Here is a 19,995-nt window from a genome sequence, read left to right on the forward strand (position 1 = left end):
AAACTTTTTTTTTTTTTTTTTGAGATGGAGTTTCGCTCTTGTTACCCAGGCTGGAGTGCAATGGCGCGATCTCGGCTCACCGCAACCTCCGCCTCCCGGGTTCAGGCAATTCTCCTGCCTCAGCCTCCTGAGTAGCTGGGATTACAGGCACGCGCCACCATGCCCAGCTAATTTTTTGTAGTTTTAGTAGAGACAGGGTTTCACCGTGTTGACCAGGATTGTCTCGCTCTCTTGACCTCGTGATCCACCCACCTCGGCCTCCCACAGTGCTGGGATTACAGGCTTGAGCCACCGCGCCCGGCCCTCCTTCTGTATCTTTAAGGAGAATGATGCCCATACAGCATCAGAAGGAGATGCACTCCTGAGAGAGAATCTTCTTTCCAGTTAAAAAGACAAAAATGGTATCACCGGAGTAAGCAGGGCTTTGGAGAACTACACAGCACTGGGCCCTCGTGACCAGGGGCAGCCAGATTTAGGAGGGCTCACCTTCTGGGAAAAGCTAAACTTGGGCTCTCTTTCTTTCTTATTGTAAGACCAAATTTCAGAAAACCAAAAGAAAGAGTCCAGCCAAAGGGATGTGCTTTTATTTTTAGAATATCCTCTGCCCAGGACGATTCAGACTGTTGTGGGATAAATTTTGTCCCTCCCCTGCCAAAATCCTTACGTTGAAGGCCTATGTTGGGAAGATAGAAGAAGTGGCCATCTATAAGCCAAGGAGAGAGGTCTCAGAAGAAATCAACCCTGCAGCACCTTGACCTTGCACCTGTATCCTCCAGAATTGTGAGACAATATTTACTATTTAAGTCACCCGGGGGGTACTTTGTTATGGCAGCCCTAGCAAATTAAAATGGAAATACTACCTTTTCTACCAAAGATTGTGTATAAACATGAGATTTCTTAAAAGTATAAATTACCTGGAATTCCAAATCATAGAGTGAATAAAGTAAAAATGGAAAATATTGGGTCATGTCTAAGCATCTGAGGATCCCATCATGGTCATCACATGAAAATGGAGATATCCCATTACTTTTCAGTTTTACACAGAGCAAAGCTTGTGGATCTAAACAGACATAGAATCACAAACTATATTTAACTGCATTGAAATATTGAGGGAGCTATCTTTGCTCTAATTGTATGGAAAGATGATGAACAGTCATAATTAGTAAACTAAAGAGGCTTTTTGGCTGGGGGTTGCAGGTATAGGTTTTTTCCTCCTACTTTTAAGGTGCATTTTCCTAAAAAATCACGTCTAGGAGTAAATGTCATCACTTTGCTTTTTTCTTCCCCATTGATCACTTGCTCCTCCCTGCATTTCAGTAAGGTTGCTAGAACAGATGTGTTTATCCATGATTCATTGATTAATCAAAAAGGACCTAGGAGTAGAGAGTTTCCCCTGAGGTCACACAGCACCTGAGAGGTGGAGCAATGAGGAGTACTTGACACTCCAGGTCCTTAGTCCAGTTTCCTGTGTGCTGTGAGAATTGCAGCCCTAGGTTTTCCTTACATGTGGTTGTCTTCTGAATCTGAGAAGGAGAATGCACAGTGAGAATGAAGTGCCAAGTCCTAAGGCCTTGCCTTAGATTTATTGGGCTGAGGGATGGAGACAGAGAGAGAGAGAGAGAGAGAGAGAGAGAGAGAGAGAGAGAGAGAAAGAGAGAGAGGGAGAGAGAGAGACACTGCCACTGATTCTCTTAATTCCAGCTTCTACTGTCAGTCACCCAGCTGAATGCAGGAAGACTTATCTTCTGCATTTGGGGCATCATAACCGTTATGACAGAGGGCCCCACTGCTACCATAGGAAAGACAAGGGTCTCTACCACACCTTGAATCATGTCCCAGTTTTCTAATTACATATGCTTTTCTGCCCATATAACTATTTCTCTTACCATCCAGCCCCAGTTGTCACAGTGCAAATATACCAACAGCAGAAAGGAGCTACTACTAAGTCTGTTGCTCTGATGGAAGCTCTGAGTTGAGATTTTATTTTATTTTATTGAGAGACATATGTAGGTGCCTCTGAGTCATTGTAGAGGTTGCCTGACTCCAGTCTGGTACCTATTCAGTCATGATCTATATTCTCTGAGACCTCTCCAGTTTCTCATCAGAAATGACAAGGAATGCCATGGCCAGCTCCTGGGGTCCCTGATGGCAGTGAGAGGCAGCTTTTAACTGGGGAGAGGCTTGGAGTGACCAAGGCTGCATAGATTTCATTACTGTTGGGCCACATGGGTCCAGCATCCTGATTATAATGGATCAATGGTCCTGGATTCACCTCTGACATTTAAAGTCTTTTGTTCTTGAGCCTCCAGAAATAATAGTCTAAGGCTGAGATGAAGGGAAAGGACAAAGAAATTCCAAAGTTGTGACTGCCTGTAACTCTGTCCAAGGTACCTCCCAGTGTTTTTTTATTTATGTTGGCCATGCCCTCAGGAACTTAGTGAAAAGACCATATTGTCTCTGAGTGGAGATCACTGGGCAGAGCTCTATGAAAGGGTGACTGGTGTCCTCCAGGCCCTTTACCTACACTTGTTGGGCTTTCTCTAGCATGAAGTGTCCTAGAGGCAGCCAAATCCAAAACTTGAATTCTTCAATAAATGAGTGTGAGGGTCTTAGTCATTTTGAATGAGCACTGAATTCTAGAGAGATCAAAAGATCTAAATATTGGGCCAATTCAGTTCTGAATTCTGAGTCCTGAATCCTGTAAGCCAGCCTCTGGCCAAGGGAGCAGGTGTCACCGCATGTGGTCCACAAAAGCAGCCCCACAGCTTAATTTGCTGTTTGGGATTTCTGCCTCCTCCTGGTTCCTGGCCTGGAAGATCTTCACTGCTTTGTTAGTTCATCTACAAGTTTAACCAGATTTTTCAAATACTTATTTTTCTGCCCACTTTTTCACTTGTGTTCAGTGGGAGGGGTGGCCCAAATTACCCAATACCAAAAGTGGCCATTTAAGCAGTGTAACTTACAGGTAATACAAACAGAATGTTGAATAATATCTATCTATCCCATATATATGGGACTCTCTTTCCAGGAGAGAAGGGGACAATTTTATATACTATAATTATATATGTAATTATATATAAATGATAAATTCTAAGAAAATAAACTCTGTGTAATACACGACTGCGACTCTAATAGACAAATGTGGGAGTAAAGTATGAAGATATTACTTTTTTTTTTTAGATGGAGTCTTGCTTTGTTGCCCAGGCTGGAGTGCAGTGGCATGATCTTGGCTCATAGCAACTTCCGCCTCAAGTGATTCTCCTGCTTCAGCCTCCCGAGTAGCTGGGACTACAAGCACAAGCTACCACGTCCAGCTAAATTTTGTGTTTTTAGTAGCTATGGGATTTCACCATGTTAGCCACGCTAGTCTCGACTCCTGAACTCAAGTGATCCACCTGCTTCAGCCTTTCAAAGTGCTGGGATTACAGGCGTGAGCCACCGCACCCAGCCTGAAGACATTCTTCTTCTTCTTTTATATTTATTTTTTGAAATGGAGTCTCACTGTCTCCCAGGCTGGAGTGCAGGGCGCAATTTCAGCTTCCCACAACCTCTGCCTTCCAGGTTCAAGGAATTCTCTGCCTCAGCCTCTTGAGTAGTCAGGTTACAGGCACCCACCACCACGCCTGGCTAATGTTTGTATTTTTGTAATTTTGTAGAGACGGGATTTTGCCATCTTGGCCAGGCTGGTCTTGAACTCCTGACCTCGTGATCCACCCACCTCAGCCTCCCAAAGTGCTGAGATTACAGGCATTAGCCACCACGCCAGACCCTGAAGATACTTCCTATCATCTTCACTCCAGGAGCCAGATAATGTCTTGCAAGACTCTCTGAAAGACATAGTAAACTTTCACATGAGCAAATCAAAGTAATCTCCTCCAAATGACTTTGGACTTATGAAGTATGAAATGTGTGTCCTTACTAAAATGGAATTAATCCTAGGTAGATAATCTTTTTTGCATGAACTGGATTCTATGTGGCTCACCAGCTGTTCCACCACGAATTGTTCCTTTTAATAAAAGAGAGATCCCATCACAAACCAGCATTTTTCAGGTGGAGGTCTGTGGCTGACATTGACAAATTTCTTTGGGAACCCAAAGGAAAGAAAATACTCAGGCAAAAGGGACTAAAGGAATAGCAACAGTGATAATATCATACTCTTTCGTTGTGCTATATGTAAATCAGTGCCCCAGAACTTTAGAAGTATTAATTAACTGAATCCTACCTGTATATCTCTGGATTGTGCTTGTTTTCTTCCCTTTTGCAGATGATGCGTTTGGAACCACCGTTACACACAAGTAGTGGTGGAAGAGGGTTTGCACCCAGACAACCCTGCCCCAGGGCCATGCTGACACCACTGCACTATTCCAGAATGTGAGGGTGGGTGGAGAGTCCAGCTCAGGGAGAGAGTGTAGATAGAGAAGAGGAAGGAGGTGGACAAAATGGATCATTTGATGGTCTGGGGCTCTCTTTCCAGCAGAGAAGGGGACAAGAATTATGTCACCACCAAGAAAAATGCACAAAATTTCTGGCTTCAACCTGAGCGTCTCCAGCGCGGAAGACAAACTAAGCCAACCTCTGAAGGTTTTTCTCTCCTGAGAATTCTTCAGGAATTTCCCTGATCCCTTGGCCATGTCTCATCCTTTGCTCTTGTTTTACCCCAGGGACTGATGAGGGCGTCCTATCTGGTTTCTATTGGGTCCCAGGTTCTAGAGTAGCCGTCAGAGTGAGTGGAGGGTGGGCTTCATAAAGTGGGAGATCTCCAGGATCCTCCCTGGACTCCAAGATACCCAGAGAAGCCGGATCCCGCGTCCCGGAACCCTATCCTGCTTTTCTGTGGGCCCTGAGCCTGGGAAGGCCTGGGCTGGTGAGGGAGGATCAGGATGAACTGGGCTGGGGAGGCTGGAGGGAAAGGGCGGCCTTCGGGGCTCAGCAGCTCCTCCCGCGGCTCCTCCGCGGGGTCTGCAGGCTCTTCAGGTAATTTCTCCAGGCGCCTCAGCCCCACGCCACCCTCCCCTGGTCCCCGTCCCTCTGTCCTCTCCCCAGCTCTCCACACACAGTAAGAAGCTCCCAGGTGAGCAGCTCCGAGGCGGGGCGGAAAGTGGGAGGGAGCCCGGGAGACTGGAACCCAGCGGGGAGTCGGAGGGAGTGCGTCCAGGAGGCAGGGGGCGGGTGATGACTCGAGGGGAGCAGGGCGGGGTCCTATGCTCCCTGCGCCTCTCCCGCCCCCAATGCGGTTCCCGGGGCCCAGGTCCGCACTCCCCGGTACTTGGAGGCCTCCCCTCTCCGCCTCCACTAGGCGCGGGAGACACGCGGTTCCTGCGCTTCCACAGCCGCGGCGAGGATCAGAGCGTGAAGCCGAGGGCGCCGGGGGAGAAGATGGGACAGGACTGTGGATGACCTTAGGAAAGTTCTCGATGACCGCAGGGAATGTGTTACTGAGGGCCCTGAGGTTCCTGGACCGGCACCACCACCAGGGCCAGCCGGTGAGTGCCGTCAGGCTCCCGGCACAGTGGAAGGGCTGGAGTCTCCCAGGCGTGGTGGGAGGGGCTTCCGATGACCCCTCAAGGGTTGGGTAGCGCTGGGGACATTTTACTCCAGGTTTGTCCTTCAATCTAGACGGCGATTGAATTCTGCTGTGACCAATCACAAAGGGAAGGAGGAGCTGAGGTGGGCGGGGTGATGCCGGAGTGGCAGGGTCACCTCCCTTCCTTCATTGCCCAGCCTGGAGCTGACCCCAGGACAGATCCAGGGCCCCACACCTGCAGATGCTGCGCAGCTGTGTGGCGGCTCCAGACGGGAGCTTCGTAGGGGGACACGGGAGCTTCGCAGGAGGACGCTTTTAGTCTACCTACGACGGGGAAGGGTTCATGTCCTTGAGTCGGGACCTACAGACCTGGACAGCTACAAAACCTCAGCTCAGGATCAAGCTGTCCTCGAACTGCTTGCTGCTAGACCTCTGGCCAGGAGGCTGAGAGCTGGACTTCTCATTTAATTTTCTCCACCCACCAGAATCCTACTGTCTATTGCTTAATATGCCTCAGCCTTCTAACTTTCCTCAGAGCAGTCTCAGCACTTGTGACCCTTCATGAAGGTTCTAATGGGAATGTCACCTTGAGGTGCTGGGCTGGGGGCTTCTACCCAGCAGAGATCACACTGACTTGGCTGTGGGACAGACCCAGGACATGCAGCTGGGGACCCCAGACCTCAGGGGTATGAGGCCTTCCAGAAGTGGGCAGCTGTGGTGCTGACTTCTGGAGAGAGGCAGGGATCCCCATGGCTGTGCAGCATGAGGGGCTGCCCAGGCATCTTATACTGAGACGGATGGAGAGGTGAGTGGGAGTGGAAACCCCTTCACAGAACTGGCACAGCGGGAGCTATTCTGTGTTAGGGTCAGGGTTTTGACTTGAAGGCCCAGGCCCTTCATTCCCTTCTCAGAACCCCTTTTCAACTCGTCCTCACTACCATGGAAACCATTTCTGACTTGGAGCTACTTCCTGCTCTGGTGCTTGGACCTGTGACGTGAAAGAAGTTCTCAGGCATGGGAGGGACTAGAATGATGGCTTCGCCCCATCTCACGTGTAGGGATTCCACTGCTACTGAGGGATTGGCCGAGTCACTTCCCCCTGTTCCTGCTGGAGCTGGGGATGGTGAATCCAGTCAAGCTCAAACCCTGGGAGGGAACCAGGCAGACTGACAAGGAGGGCACTGCCTGTCAAGTGGTCAATGGCCCCGATCAGAAGAGGTGAAGGGTGAGAGAGGAGGCTGCTGGGAACCAGAAGCTTCGCAGCTGGGATGCTGAGCAAGTGCAGGCTGACAGTAGAGGCCGGAGGCTGGCGACCCTGGGAATCAGCTGTGCTGTTTCCTCTGAACTCCAGGGTGCAAGGGAGGGTCCTTTGCACCAGGGAGCTTCAGACAAGGGAGCTTCAGGCCTTATGACCATTTCTCAGTTCTGTAAACCCCGTATCCTCCATGAGGATTCTAAACATCAAGACAAGGTACCCAGAGCCCCAGGAATCTGGTTCTCATATCATCTGAGTTACCTTTACCAAAGAGATCATCCTTCCATTTGGTTCATTTCTATAAGATATGAAATATTAAATCAAACAGTAATACAGGATTAATGTTAGGGTACCAGATGTTATGTGGATAGATTCCCCTGGTTGTTTATATTGGAGGAAGACACAAGTCCAACCCTATTCACAGATGAGAATAGCAGGGTAGCGGTATTCAGGACCTTGATACTGGGCACCCCACCCTGCAGGGAAGGCCCTCTCTATAAACAGCCGTCCAGGAGGGTGACTGCATGATGCCATACTGTCTCTTCCTCCTCTCCTATTCCCTGGGTTTAACTTTTAAATCTCAGCTAATTAGCAGTGTTAACCAGGTGTTTAAGACATTTGGGACCCTTCTCCACCTTGGCACCTAACAGGGTCTTCTGTCCTAAGAACTTCTGGAGGAGTCTACTCTATAAATTCCAGCACTGAAGGGGTGGCAGGGGCTGCTCATCTCTAGCCCCTGGAATAGAGAGGATGGGGCCACAGACCTGTGCCTCCCCATCTCACAGTCCTACCTTAAAGAGTCTCTTCCTGGAAGTAAATAAAGACCCAGCTCTGCTGGGTCCTCTTTATTGTCATTCTCCAAGTGGCTACAGGGTCCTAGAAGCGGTGATCACAGCTTCCTGAAATATGATCCCTGAGGCCTGATGCCAACAGGAGTTGAGGAAGTGGAGCAGCTTTGGGCTGTGGGGGAATCTCTCGATTTAAAGGTAGGGGATGGTGATGGACTGCCCATAATGCCCAGGGTGCCGAGGCTGAGAGTGGCTGAGCTGAATCTGGTCATTACCATGTTCTCCACAGTTTGAGAGCTGCCCTGTGTAGACCAGGAAGACACAGATTGTTCTCAGCTCCCTTGTCTGTCTGTGGACCCTTACTGCTTTCCCCAGCTGCTCAGCTGATGAGCTCTGTTTACTTCCAAGCATAGCACAGGGAGGATGGGGGAGAGAGGGGCCAATTCCACAGATGCCCAAGAACCCCTTCCACATAATCCCAATATCCAGGCCTGGAGTCCCCTTCCCTAGATCAACCCTCCTTTTCTGGGAATGAAAGCGTTACAGTGTCTCCTTCCCACATCTCCTCTGTCACTCACTTACACTAAATAGATGTCTTGCTCTGTTAGTTACTGTTTTCATATCCTTTCTATGAAGATGTGGTGAAATATTACCAACTATTAATAAAACATGGAAATCAGGTTCTCTTTTTAGATTCTGAGGATCTGCTGTGCTGAGGTAGGGGCAGGTGGGGAGAGAAGGGCGGGTGGAGGGGCAGGTGCTGAGTGGTTTGTGGCCTTGCTCTGCTCCGCAAAGTTCCTGCTGTGGTCATTTCTTGTCTATTTGTTTTTCCTGATCTTTCCCTGAGTCTTTAGTCGCACATTTCTGGAAACTTCTCTGGGTTCCAAGACTAGAAGTTTCCTCTAGGGACTCATGGCCCTGCCACCTTTCTGACCTCTCACAGGACATTTTCTTCCCACAGATAAAAAAGGAGGAAGCTACTCTTAGGCTGCAAGTAAGTATGAAGGAGGCTGATCCCTGAGATCATTGGGATATTGTGGTCGGGAGCCCATGGGGGAGCTCACCCAGCTAACAGCATTTCCTGTAGGCTCTGACCAGGTTCTGTTTTTGTTCTACCCCAGGCAGCGACAGTTCCCAGGGCTCTGATGTGTCTCTCACGGCTTGTAAAGGTGAGATCCTGGCCGGAGGGTGGGGGGGTGCCGATGTTTGTGGGTTGTTGGGGGGAACAGTGGGCACAGCTGTGTTATCGGGTTTCTTTGACTTGGATGTATTGAGCTGGTGATGGATTGTTTAAAGTGTGACTGATGTAAATTTGTTCATGAATTTTTTTAATAGTATGAAACAGCTGCCTTGTGTGTGACTGAGAGGCAAGATTTATCCATACCTTCCATTTGTGACTTCAAGAACCCTGACTTCTCTTACTGTAAAGGCATCTGAATGTGTCTGTGTCCCTATAGGCATAATGTGAGGAGGTGGGGAGACCAGCCCAGCCCCGTGCCCACCATGACCCCCTTCCCCACGCTGACCTGCATTCCTTCCCCAGTCACCTTTCCTGTTCTAGAGATCTGGGGCCGGGATGTCTCCATCTGTGTCTCTCAACTTCATGGTGCACTGAGCTGTAACTTTTTACTTTCCTATTGACATTAGAATCTGAATATAGTTTACTTTTTGAAATTATTTCTATGAGAGGTTGATGGGTTAATTAAAAGAAAAGATTCCTGAAATTTGAGAGACAAAATAAATGGAAGACCTGAGAACCTTCCACAGTCCACGTGTTTCTTGTGCCAATTTGTTGCAGGGGAGGGAATAGATGGGGCTGTGCCCAGTGGGTGCTCAGGCCATGGTTAGCTTTGTGTGGTCACTGCTCAGCTGGGTCATCTTTGCAGCTCTGTTGTCCTTAGCCCTTCAGTAGACCCTTGCTTATCCCACCATAATCTGTGATCACAGGAACATGGATGTCACATATGGTGGTCTGCACAGATAAAAGTTCTTGAGGTATCAGGAGACAAATATTCAGACCCCTGTTCCTCTCGCCCTCCTTCTAGGTCTCTTCCTGGACTGTATTTTCCATTTTTTCCCCAACCTTCTTAAAGCAGATTCTGATACTTGCAGAAAGGAGGGCTCCCTTAGTTTCTCATCATAGGTAACTTTCTGTTGGAACTCCTTCTGCTCTCACTCCTACTCTTCTTCCTCCCTGATTTATAGTAATCCAAGTGCTGCCTCCAATCCAAACTCATGGATTTATAAAGCAGAGTCTAACTTATATTCATATGTGGTTGGAAAATTGGACCCATAGGCCCAGGGCTATCTCTCCTGAAGAGAAAAATATGGTTGTGTGCTGCAGCGTGCAGGAGGGTTGGTGTGGGAGGAGGGAGGGAGGGAGGGCACACACGCAGCCCTGGTGAGAAAAGCTGTGGCAGCACTGATGTCAGTGTGAGATGATGTTGTTCTGTAGCTGCCACAAAACAGCATTGGGCCTGAGGCTACATCAATAAAGATATTCTCTTTAGAATAGGGAGGTGCCCTACAGTGATCATTCAACTGACACTTGTTGTCTGCTAGGTATATGACTGTTTTTGCCTTTAGAAAACATCATTAAAGTAAAAATAGAAAAGTTTTAAGCCTTCCAGTGTATACATTCTAGATGCAAGCTTGTCCAACCTGGGGCTCACAGGCTGCTTGTGGCCCAGAACAGCTTCAAATGTGAGGATGTTTTTGCTAATCTGTGGTGGCAGATGTCGTAAAAATTGGGCATGTACTTTTTTTTTCTTTTTTCGATTTTTTTTCTGCTCATCAGCTGTCATTAGTGTATTTTATGTGTGGCTGAAGACAATTCTTCTTCTTCCCATGTGGTCCAGGGAAGCCAAAAGACTGGACACCTCTGTAGGCAGATGATAGATACAGTATAAGCAGAGTAAGAACAGAAAATGCTTGAGTGAGAAGGTGGCAAGTGCTGTGGGGCAGGTGATCCAGAGTATGGGCTGTGGAGACAGGGGGGTGGCTGCTGTGCTGGGTGGTCAGCATGGGCCTCATTGCAAATGTGACCTTTGAGTGAAGATTTGAGGGATGTGAGGAGCTGTCCACAAGGATGACTGGGAAAGCTCTTTTCAGGCAGGAACCTTCAGTGCAGATGCACTAGGGCAGGAAAGTGTTTGTGTTCCTGGAAGGAGGAAGAGGCCAGAAGGGCTGGACAGAGAGAAACTGAAATGAGGTCAGAGGTGTGGCCAGAGCAGGGAGGCCTGGAGGGTGTGGGAAGGGTTTTGACCTTTGCTCTGAATGACATGGGGAGTTAGAGGACAGTTTTGAAAAGTGGGGCATGGTAGGACTTATCTTTTGAAACTTCTCTCTGGCTGCTGTGCTGAGAACAGAATTGAGAGGTGGGGACAAGTGAGGCAGTAGGGAAATGCTGGGGAAGGAGCGCAGTATTCCAGGATGGAGACGCTGGTTACCTTGACTGGGTCGTAAGCAGGGGAAATGGTGGGAAGTGATGGGATTCCGGATGAATTTGAAGATGGACTTCACAGCACTTGCTAATGGATTGCGTCTGTGGTGTGAGAAAGAAGAATCAAGGACACCCACAGTGTTGGACTGAGTGAGTAGAAGGGTGGAGCTGCTGTCTGTGGAGACGGGGAGACTCTGGCAGGAGCATACGGAGGAGAGGGCATCGCGGGCATTCAGTGGAGGAGACATCTACGAGGAGTGCAGGTGAGGGGCCCGGATGCCTCTGCAGCTACAGCTTCACCACCCAGTTACTCTCCTGCTTCCACCCCCTGTGTCTCAGAGCCAGAGCACTGATTCTCCCCTGGGCTGTCTGCACAGGTAGGTGGAAGTCAGGGAATTTACGGTCTGCTGTCGGTTATAAGAAGTCACGGATTATTGTGCTTTCTCAGATAATTAAAGAAATAATGAGAAGTTGTAACTAGAACAGGTATGTAGAAGACCACAATAATGCAAAGTTTTTTATTCATCTAAAGAAGGCAACAGAAGAAAAATAGTTGAGCTATATTAGAAGGCAGCAAATGACAATGTACAGACTTAAGCCCAATGAGGTCAACAATGACATTAAACATAATGGACTCACACACTCCGATGACAAGTCAAATAGTGCAGAGGGGGAAAAACAAGTCAATACATAATTGCCTGTATTCTGTTTCCAAAAGCCATAATTTCAGTAGCAGGTACAGAAACGCTGAAAGTAAAAGGATAGAAAAGAAACACCAGACACACATTCATGAAAACCACACAGAGATGCCATTTAGAAAAATTACAGGACATGGATCTTGTGAGACACAGAGTCCATGCAGACAGCTCACAATGTCTTTACTTTTTGTCCAGAGACAGGGTCTGTTGCCCAGGCTGAAATGCATTGGTGATATCATACCTCACTGTAACCTCTAACTCCTGGGCTCAAGCAATTCTCCTGCCTCAGCCCTCCGAGTAGCTAGGACTACAGGTGTGTGCCCCTACACCTGGTTATAATGTCTAATTTTCTCATCTGATGTGGTGTGATCAAGGAAGCAATATTATGCCAAGTATTTAACTTGTAGTAAGAATACAACAAATATCAGGGGAATGAAGAAATAAAACCACTTAGTAATTCAAGCCATGTCCGCATTTACATTTGACAGATGAGGAACAACATCTCAAACAAGTAAAGTAAAATAAATGGATTTACATCATCCAGAGCAGAATCGAGAACACGTTCCCTGTGCTAAAGGATCAGAGCTCTACTGAGGTCATAGCAGGTATCATGAATTGCTACTAGGATTGGAACTGACACATTTCAAGATATACTAACCAAAGGGTGTGCAAGGATTAACTGAATGCAGAGATAAAGGTAGAAAATTGACTTGTTTAAAAGATGGACAGAATCCTTTTAAAGTGGCCTTATGTGGACCAAAGCATAAGGCCCACAGACCATGTCACAGATGAGATGAAGTGTCAGGTGGGAAAGTGCCTAAGTACAGCTTCCAGACCCAAAGGAGACCTAAGAATCCTGGGATATTTTCAGTTGTCATATCAGGATTGGTGGAAGGAGGTGAGTGGGGTGCTCCTGACAAACCTCCCGCAGTGCACAGGACAGGCCACGCCACAAGGGACTCTCTGTCCCAAATTGTTAACAGTGCTGCTGTTGAGAAATTCACCCCAGAGGTAAGTGCTGTAATGTACTCACCATTTCACAGATGAAGAAACTGAGGCACCAGTAGAGAAAGTGTCAGTAGGACCAGAGCTGCAGGTTGAATCCAGGCCAGCTGGCTGCAGGGTCTTGGCTCCCCTCGTTAAGTCAGGGACCCAGGAGTCAACCATGAACAATCCCAGCTGCGCGGTGCCTTCATGGTCTGGGCGCGCCCCCTGGCATTGGCACTGGGCCTGTGGCTAAACATGGCTTAAGGGAAAAGGGAAAAACAGGTTTGGGTAGGGGATCTCCTTCAGGCTCTCCAGATTTCAAGCCATGACATACCCTCAAAAAAAAAAAATAATGTCCAACTTAATTATTTCTCCCACCCTGTTTTTCCCAGTCCCGGCCAGTTTGCTCCTTTGACTCCATCAACATCAGCACCTGCCAGATGCCCAACATCCACCATGTGAGGAGTGAAAAGGCCCCAGGAATAAAGGACAAGACTAGGTTCCATCCCAGCCATCCCTGCCCGCCCAGAGCTCTAGGTCTGTGCCTGTAGTGCTTAGGCTCTTAACCTGGGAACCAGGAACCCACTCTCCCAAGACACTGCATGCAGAAGTGATGTTACGTGCACATGCGACTTCCTTACAGGACACTGAATATTAATATAAATCAGATCAGAAGGGACCCAAGACACCACTCTTCTCCAACAGCTTGTGATCCTCTGAATTAAAGAAAGGGTAGAGATCGAGGGAGGCCCTAACTCCAAATCTTCTACCACTTCTAGTGAAATTCTGAAAAGAAGTGCCGAGTACTCAATCTGCTCTGGGGACACAGCAAGAAAGCAGAGTGTTCATGGATTTCAAATTCAAGCAAAGAAATACTATTCTGGCAAAATATTGAAGTCACTTTTCTAAGCCCCAGGCAACAGCTCAAAACAAACAATATCAAAAAAGCAAAATCTTGCCCAGGTGAAATCATTGAAGCTATAAAACTTTGTGAGACCTGTAGTTAGAGAGAAGGGCTGCAATTTAATTTAGGGCTGCAGCAGAAAATCCCTATATCATATAGGGATTTACATGAAGCTTCCCTGAAGGGTCCTTCTCCATTCTGCAGTGCATAGTGAGGCCATTCCTGTGTAAAGATAGAATCTCCTTGGATTCCTGATGTTGCCACTTACTACTCACTCTTTGACTTTGTAGATGCCAACTTCACATTCAACTTCTCTCAGTTAATTTATTTACTCTGTGGAAGCAGAGAATTTGAACTTGTTTCTGAAGCAGAAAACCAGGGACCGGTTATATGAGTTATCACCCCACCCCGTGGCTCTCTTATGTGATGAGCATAAGAGATTGTGGGCCAAAAAATTTGTAGCAAGCTAAACATAAACCCTCCATTTCAGCCTATGTTTCAGCTTGTCTGCTGATGTTCCAGTCTTGCTCCAGCCTTAACATTTTAAAATTTATAATTTTACTTGAATTTGATTTTATAAGAAGTCATATGTATTCATTTCTATTGGATTTGCCAGTGAAAGCCTTCTCAGAACAACTGTGGAGGAAAGACAGGTAAATAGGTGCATGTGCGCCCATGTGTTAGTGCTCACTGCATCTTACAAATGTGTCAGCCCCACTCAGCACATGGTGTATCAACAAACAGTGCTGGAAACCTGGATATCCCCATGCAGAAGAATGATGCTGCACAAAATTCACACCTCCCATTACATCCTTTCCAAAAATTAAGTCAGAATGACTCAAAGAACTAACCTTAAGAGTTGAACCTTTAAACTCTTCAGAAAATACTGAGGAAAATCTCATGGACATAAGAATTGGTAGTGGTTTCTTGGCTGGTGACCAAAAGCACAAGTAATATAAGAAAAATAACAAATTAGACTGCATCAAAATTTAAAACTTTTTGCATCAAAGGACACTTTTTTAAAAAATTGCATTTTAGGTTTTGGAGTACATGAAAGGACACTGTTAAGAGAGTCAAAAGAAAATGCACAGAATGGAAGGAAATATTTGCCAATCATATATTTGATAAAGAAATGATATCCAGAATACATAAAGAGACACAATTCAGCAATAGCAAAACAATCTCATTCAAAAATGTGTAAAAGACACGAATAGACAATTCTCCAAAGAAGGTATACAGTAAGGACATAAAAATAAGGAATGCCAATAAGGACATAAAAGTATGCTAAGCTTCACTAGGCCAAGTGCTGTTGAAGATGTGGAGAAATTGGAACACGTACACTGCTGGTGAGAGTGAACAGTGGTGCAGCCACCATGGAAACAGTATAGTGGTTCCTCAGGAAAGTCAAAATAGAATTACTGTATGAGCCAACAACTCCACTTGTGGGCATATACCCAAAAGAACCGAAAGCAGGAACTGAACTCACACGGACATTTGCACCCTCAGGCCCATAGCAGCACTGTTCCCAATAGCCAAAGGTGGAAGCAACCAAGTGTCCATCAGCGGATGAACAACCCCTGGTGCACATGTGCATGGAATATTACTCAGCCTTAAAAGGGAATAAAGTTCTGAATGGATGAACCTTGAAGACACTGTAAGTGAAATAACCTAGAAATAAAAAACAAATATGATATTTTACTTATATGAGGTAGCTAGAATAAGCAAATTCATAGAAACAGAAAGTAGAATAGAGGTTACCAGGGGCTGGGGGTAGGGAGGATGGGCAGTTATGGTTTACTGGGAACAGTTTCTGTTTGGGATGATGAACATGTTCTGGAAATGGATTTTGGTGGTGGTTACACAACACTGTAAATATGCTTAATGCCACCAAATTTACACTGAAAAAATGGTTAGAAGATAAATTACATGGTATGTATGTTTTATCACAATTAGAAAATGATATCAACACTAAATCCAATCACAGCTCATGGAGATTGTTTTTACACTGGGGTTTCAACAAGCACATTGCTGTTGTGGAGGGGGGTCCTTGGAGTTCTTATGCCACCATGTCCTTTGGTGTCACTTCTCGGCCACTTTTGAATTGTGCTTATGCACCACAATTCCTGATTTGCCAAGTACTTTCAGGAAAGTTATTCACATGGGAAAAATTCATCAAGCACCTAACTAAATCTTGGTGTTATACTCTGTGGAGCTGATCTCAGAAAAAAGAATCAAACTTCATCGGATCTCACAGATGGCACAGGTGGAGGGTTCGAAGATGGGTAAGGAAATTATAGCACAACATATTAAAATATTTTATATTACGTTACTTTTTCCTTTGAATGCTACATTATATTTTATAATGACTGTACTGACTTACACATACCAATGATTACAAATTACAATTTCTGCTTTTTTTTTTTTTTGACACAGTCTAGCTCTGTTGCCCAGACTGGAGTGCAGTGGTGCCATCTCAGGTCACTGCAACCTCTGCCTCTAGGGTTCAAGAGACTCTCTTACCTCAACCTCCTGAGTAGCTAGGATTAGAGATGCGAGCTACCATGCCCAGTGAATTTTTGTACTTTTAGTAGAGATGGGTTTTCTCCATGCTGGCCAGGATGGTGTCAAACTCCTGACCTTGTGATCCGCCTGCCTTGGCATCCCGAAGTTCTGGAATTACAGGCACGAGCCACTGCACCTGGCCCTGTTTCTTTCTTACACATTTCTCTGTATTTGTGAATATTTTTAGAGTGGACATTTCAGAGATCATCCAACGGTTTCATTTATATGATGATGTTTTGTTTTATTCCTGAAAGATGGATTTGCCAGTCACAAATTTCTAGTTTGACACTGGCTTTCTCTCAGCTCTGTGATGAGTATGCCTCTTCTGGTTGCTGTGGCTGACAGGGAAAAATCAGTTACTTCTTAACCCAGTTGCTTCTTAGATGACCTATGTCTCTTCTGTGGCTACTTCTAAGATCTCTGTTTCTCTTTAACAGCTGAAGTTCCAGTGCAGTGTGAGTAAACGTGGATCTCTGTATTCACAGTGTTGTGTATACACCTGCTTCATCTTTACCCAGAACCTATTTATGGAATGCCTCACACATTTACTCACTTTTTGATGTGTAGGAATTTAACTAGACTAATGTTAAATCTCGTTTGATCACTATATACATTGTGAAATCCAAAATAATGGCCTCAGGATATGTCCAAGCCCTAAGCTTCCTAACCTTTACATATGTTGCCTTACATACAAAAGAGATTTGCTGATATGATTAAGAGCATGGACCTTTAGATGGGGGATCATCTTGGATTTTCTAGGTGGGCCCAATCTGATCACATGAATTCTTATAAATAGAGATGACTGAAGAAATGTTGAATTTCTTTTGTGGTAATTTTTTCATCTACTAAAATATGACCATCTCTGTTTTTTAATTTTTTAAGTGGTAAAATGCATTAAAAGATTTTAAGTTTATATATTATTGCCTTCTTAGGATACATATCTTGGTCAACATAGTCTGTTCATTGCACACAGGTAGAGTCTACTAATATTTTTCTTGATATTTTCACACATAAATACATGAAAGTCTTTTCCTATAACAATATTTCCTTGTTGATTTTCTAATTGGCTCTAGAATCAATGTTATTGATGCTTAATAAAATTTGAGTTACTGGGTATGCTTTTCTGTATATTTTGCATATTTTATATAAGCCCAGTATATATTTGATACATGAGCATACTTATAAAACTGGATATGTTTGAATGAAAATCAGATATTACAGTTATTTTACTTCTTTACTTGTAATAAGTCTTCCTATTGACATAATTTTTTCAGTTTCAAGGCTGTTTAAATCTCTGCTATATCTGCAGTGGTATATTTGTCTAACACTGTCTTATTCTTAATTAACATCGCCTGTTTTATTTCTCTGTTTTATGAACAGCTGCTTTTGGCAGGCTGGGTTCTCAACAGTCACAGCTGCCAAGTCAGCCTCGGTTAGTGATGACTCAATTGCTGCCCATGCAGTGTCCATCTCAGCCACCACGGCCACTTTGTGCAGGGACTCTATGAGCGAGCCCTGTGCAGTTGAGATGACACCACCCATCAAGCCATCTCACCCACCCAATTAGAGGGAGCCCCAGCCCCTTGGAGTCCCTCTGCTGGGCATCCACGTGATCCACTATCATCCATGCTCTGCCTATAGCAATAGGCCTATGCACATCTGTCTACACTACCCCCTATTTTTTCATCTTTATTTTTCCCAAGTTCCTGACTGGCAAGCCAACCCATGAGCCACTGCCCATGAATCACTCACTCATGCACCACAGGGGCATCACTTCACACCCTCCACCTGCTGTGTGCCTGTTTGGGTTTTGATTCCTAGTACCTGACTCAGCAGCCATCAGCAAAGCTGCTCCGGTTCAGCTCCCAAGCCGACTGCTCTTGGTGTAGGTTCTCCTCTTTATATGGAGTCACAGTCATTTATTTCCTGGGATTTTTAATAATTGCACTGATTTGTTCAATGCAGCATTTCTAAGGACTTCCAGTGAGAGAGATTCTATGTTAGCGTAGAAAGAATTATTTGAAAACCTCAGAAATGTATACTGAAATGAAGAATAGCATGCATGGAGAAAGGTGGACAGGCCATGAGTGGCAGTGGATTTTCACAAACTGAATAGTTGAGTAACAACACGCACGTCAAGGTACAGCATTTCCAGCTTCCAGGAAACACCCTTAGGTTTTACTTAATCATAAATCACCCTCCCTGATGCTAGAGCAGCCACAGTCTTCACTTCTACCACCACAGATGGGATGTGTCCGTTCTGAATACAGTCACCCTCATGTCTCTGGTCTTGCTGTGTGTGGTCCTAGCCTAGTCACTCCCATGGCGGTCAGGTGCTCCACTTCACAAATAGCTCACTCTTCTTGTCTGTCTACTGTTGACAAACATGTGTGTTATGTCCAGATTTTATGAACTGTGCTCCTATAAATAATATTTTCACATATTGTGGCACACAAGTGCATGCATTTCTATAGGTATATAACCAAGAGTGTAATTGTTGGGTCATGGGTGAGTGAATGCTTGGCTTAGTCTCTCAAAACACAAGTGTCTATGGAATAGACAAATCATAGACAAGGGTAAATCCCTTATGCTAGAAATTATTCAGCTAATACATGAAAATAAATGAAAGACTAACACTGTAACCCTTTTGCAATCCACAATCAACTAGCAGATTTCGCCACTGAACAGCAATGATAATTAACATCAGAAGAAAAGAAAAAGCCAGTATTAAATTATTCTTCTTGATGAAAAATACAGTACAGTACTATTAATCCTGAAAATCTAAGACAGATCTCAGCTAATTTAGAAAGTTTATTTTGCCAAGGTTCAGGATACATGCCCGTGACAGAGCCTCAGGAGGTCCTCATGACATGTGCCCAAGGTGGTCAGAGCACAACTTGGTTTTATACATTTTAGGGAGACATGAGTCATTGATTAACATATGTAAGATGAACATTGATTCATTCCAGAAAGGCAGGAAACTCGAAGCAAGGAGGGGCTTCCAGGTCACAGGTAGATAAGAGACAAATGGTTGCATTCTTTTGAGTTTCTGATTAGCCTCTCCAAAGGAGGCAATGAGACATTCATTTATCTCAGTGGGCAGAGGGGTGACTTTGAATAGAATGGGAGGCAGGTTTGCCCTAAGCAGTTGCCTGCTTGACTTTACCTCTTAGCTTAGTGAGTTTGGGGACTCAAGATTTATTTTCCTTCTGCAGTACCAACAATACTAAAAGAAAAAAACCTGATTATACATAAACCTCTATACCAAACTATGAATTTATAGAAAATACAGGTAATAGAGATACATACTAAATCACATCTTGGTGTGCAATCCACAAAAGGCAAACAATAGGAAACCTTACAGTGCAATATAAATTTCAAGGAGAAACCTATAGTGAGAACAAAAAACATATATATATTTTTTTTTGAGACGGAGTTTCACTCTTGTTACCCAGGCTGGAGTGCAATGGCGCGATCTTGGCTCACTGCAACCTCCGCCTCCTGGGTTCAGGCAATTCTCCTGCCTCAACCGCCTCAGTAGCTGGGATTACAGGCACGCGCCACCATGCCCAGCTAATGTTTCTGTATTTTTAGTAGAGATGGGGTTTCACCGTGTTGACCAGGATGGTCTCGATCTCTTGACCTCGTGATCCACCCGCCTCGCCCTCCCAAAGTGCTGGGATTACAGGCTTGAGCCACCGCGCCCGGCAAAACATATTTTTAAGAGTAAACCAAAACTAAAATTTTTGATGAAGAAAATATGAAATAGAATAAAGAGGTGATGAACATAAGAGTCAGGATGTGATTGATTTTTATTTGAAAAGGGAAGAGTTTA

At 45.4% G+C, this 19,995-nt stretch overlaps 1 protein-coding gene across 7 annotated transcripts in view; it reads left to right on the forward strand.

Moving 5' to 3' along the window:
• The window catches only part of LOC116544448 (saoe class I histocompatibility antigen, A alpha chain-like), a 187,248-nt gene that overhangs the window by 22,315 nt on the left and 144,938 nt on the right, over positions 1-19,995 (forward strand). For 2 of the 7 annotated variants that reach the window (XM_032270844.1, XM_032270842.1), the window contains exon 7: positions 8,689-8,736. The exons of 3 other annotated variants lie outside the window; for them this stretch is intronic. In XM_032270844.1, the coding sequence (XP_032126735.1) occupies positions 8,689-8,736 (48 nt within the window). Of the gene's footprint in view, positions 1-8,688; positions 8,737-8,902; positions 9,325-13,086; positions 13,197-19,995 lie in introns of those variants that run through there. 2 more of the 7 variants (XM_032270843.1, XM_032270845.1) reach the window with 2 other exon arrangements.

This window comes from Sapajus apella, unplaced genomic scaffold (genome assembly GCF_009761245.1).
Source record: "Sapajus apella isolate SASKATOON/1434 unplaced genomic scaffold, GSC_monkey_1.0 scaffold217, whole genome shotgun sequence".
Taxonomy (NCBI): domain Eukaryota; kingdom Metazoa; phylum Chordata; class Mammalia; order Primates; family Cebidae; genus Sapajus; species Sapajus apella.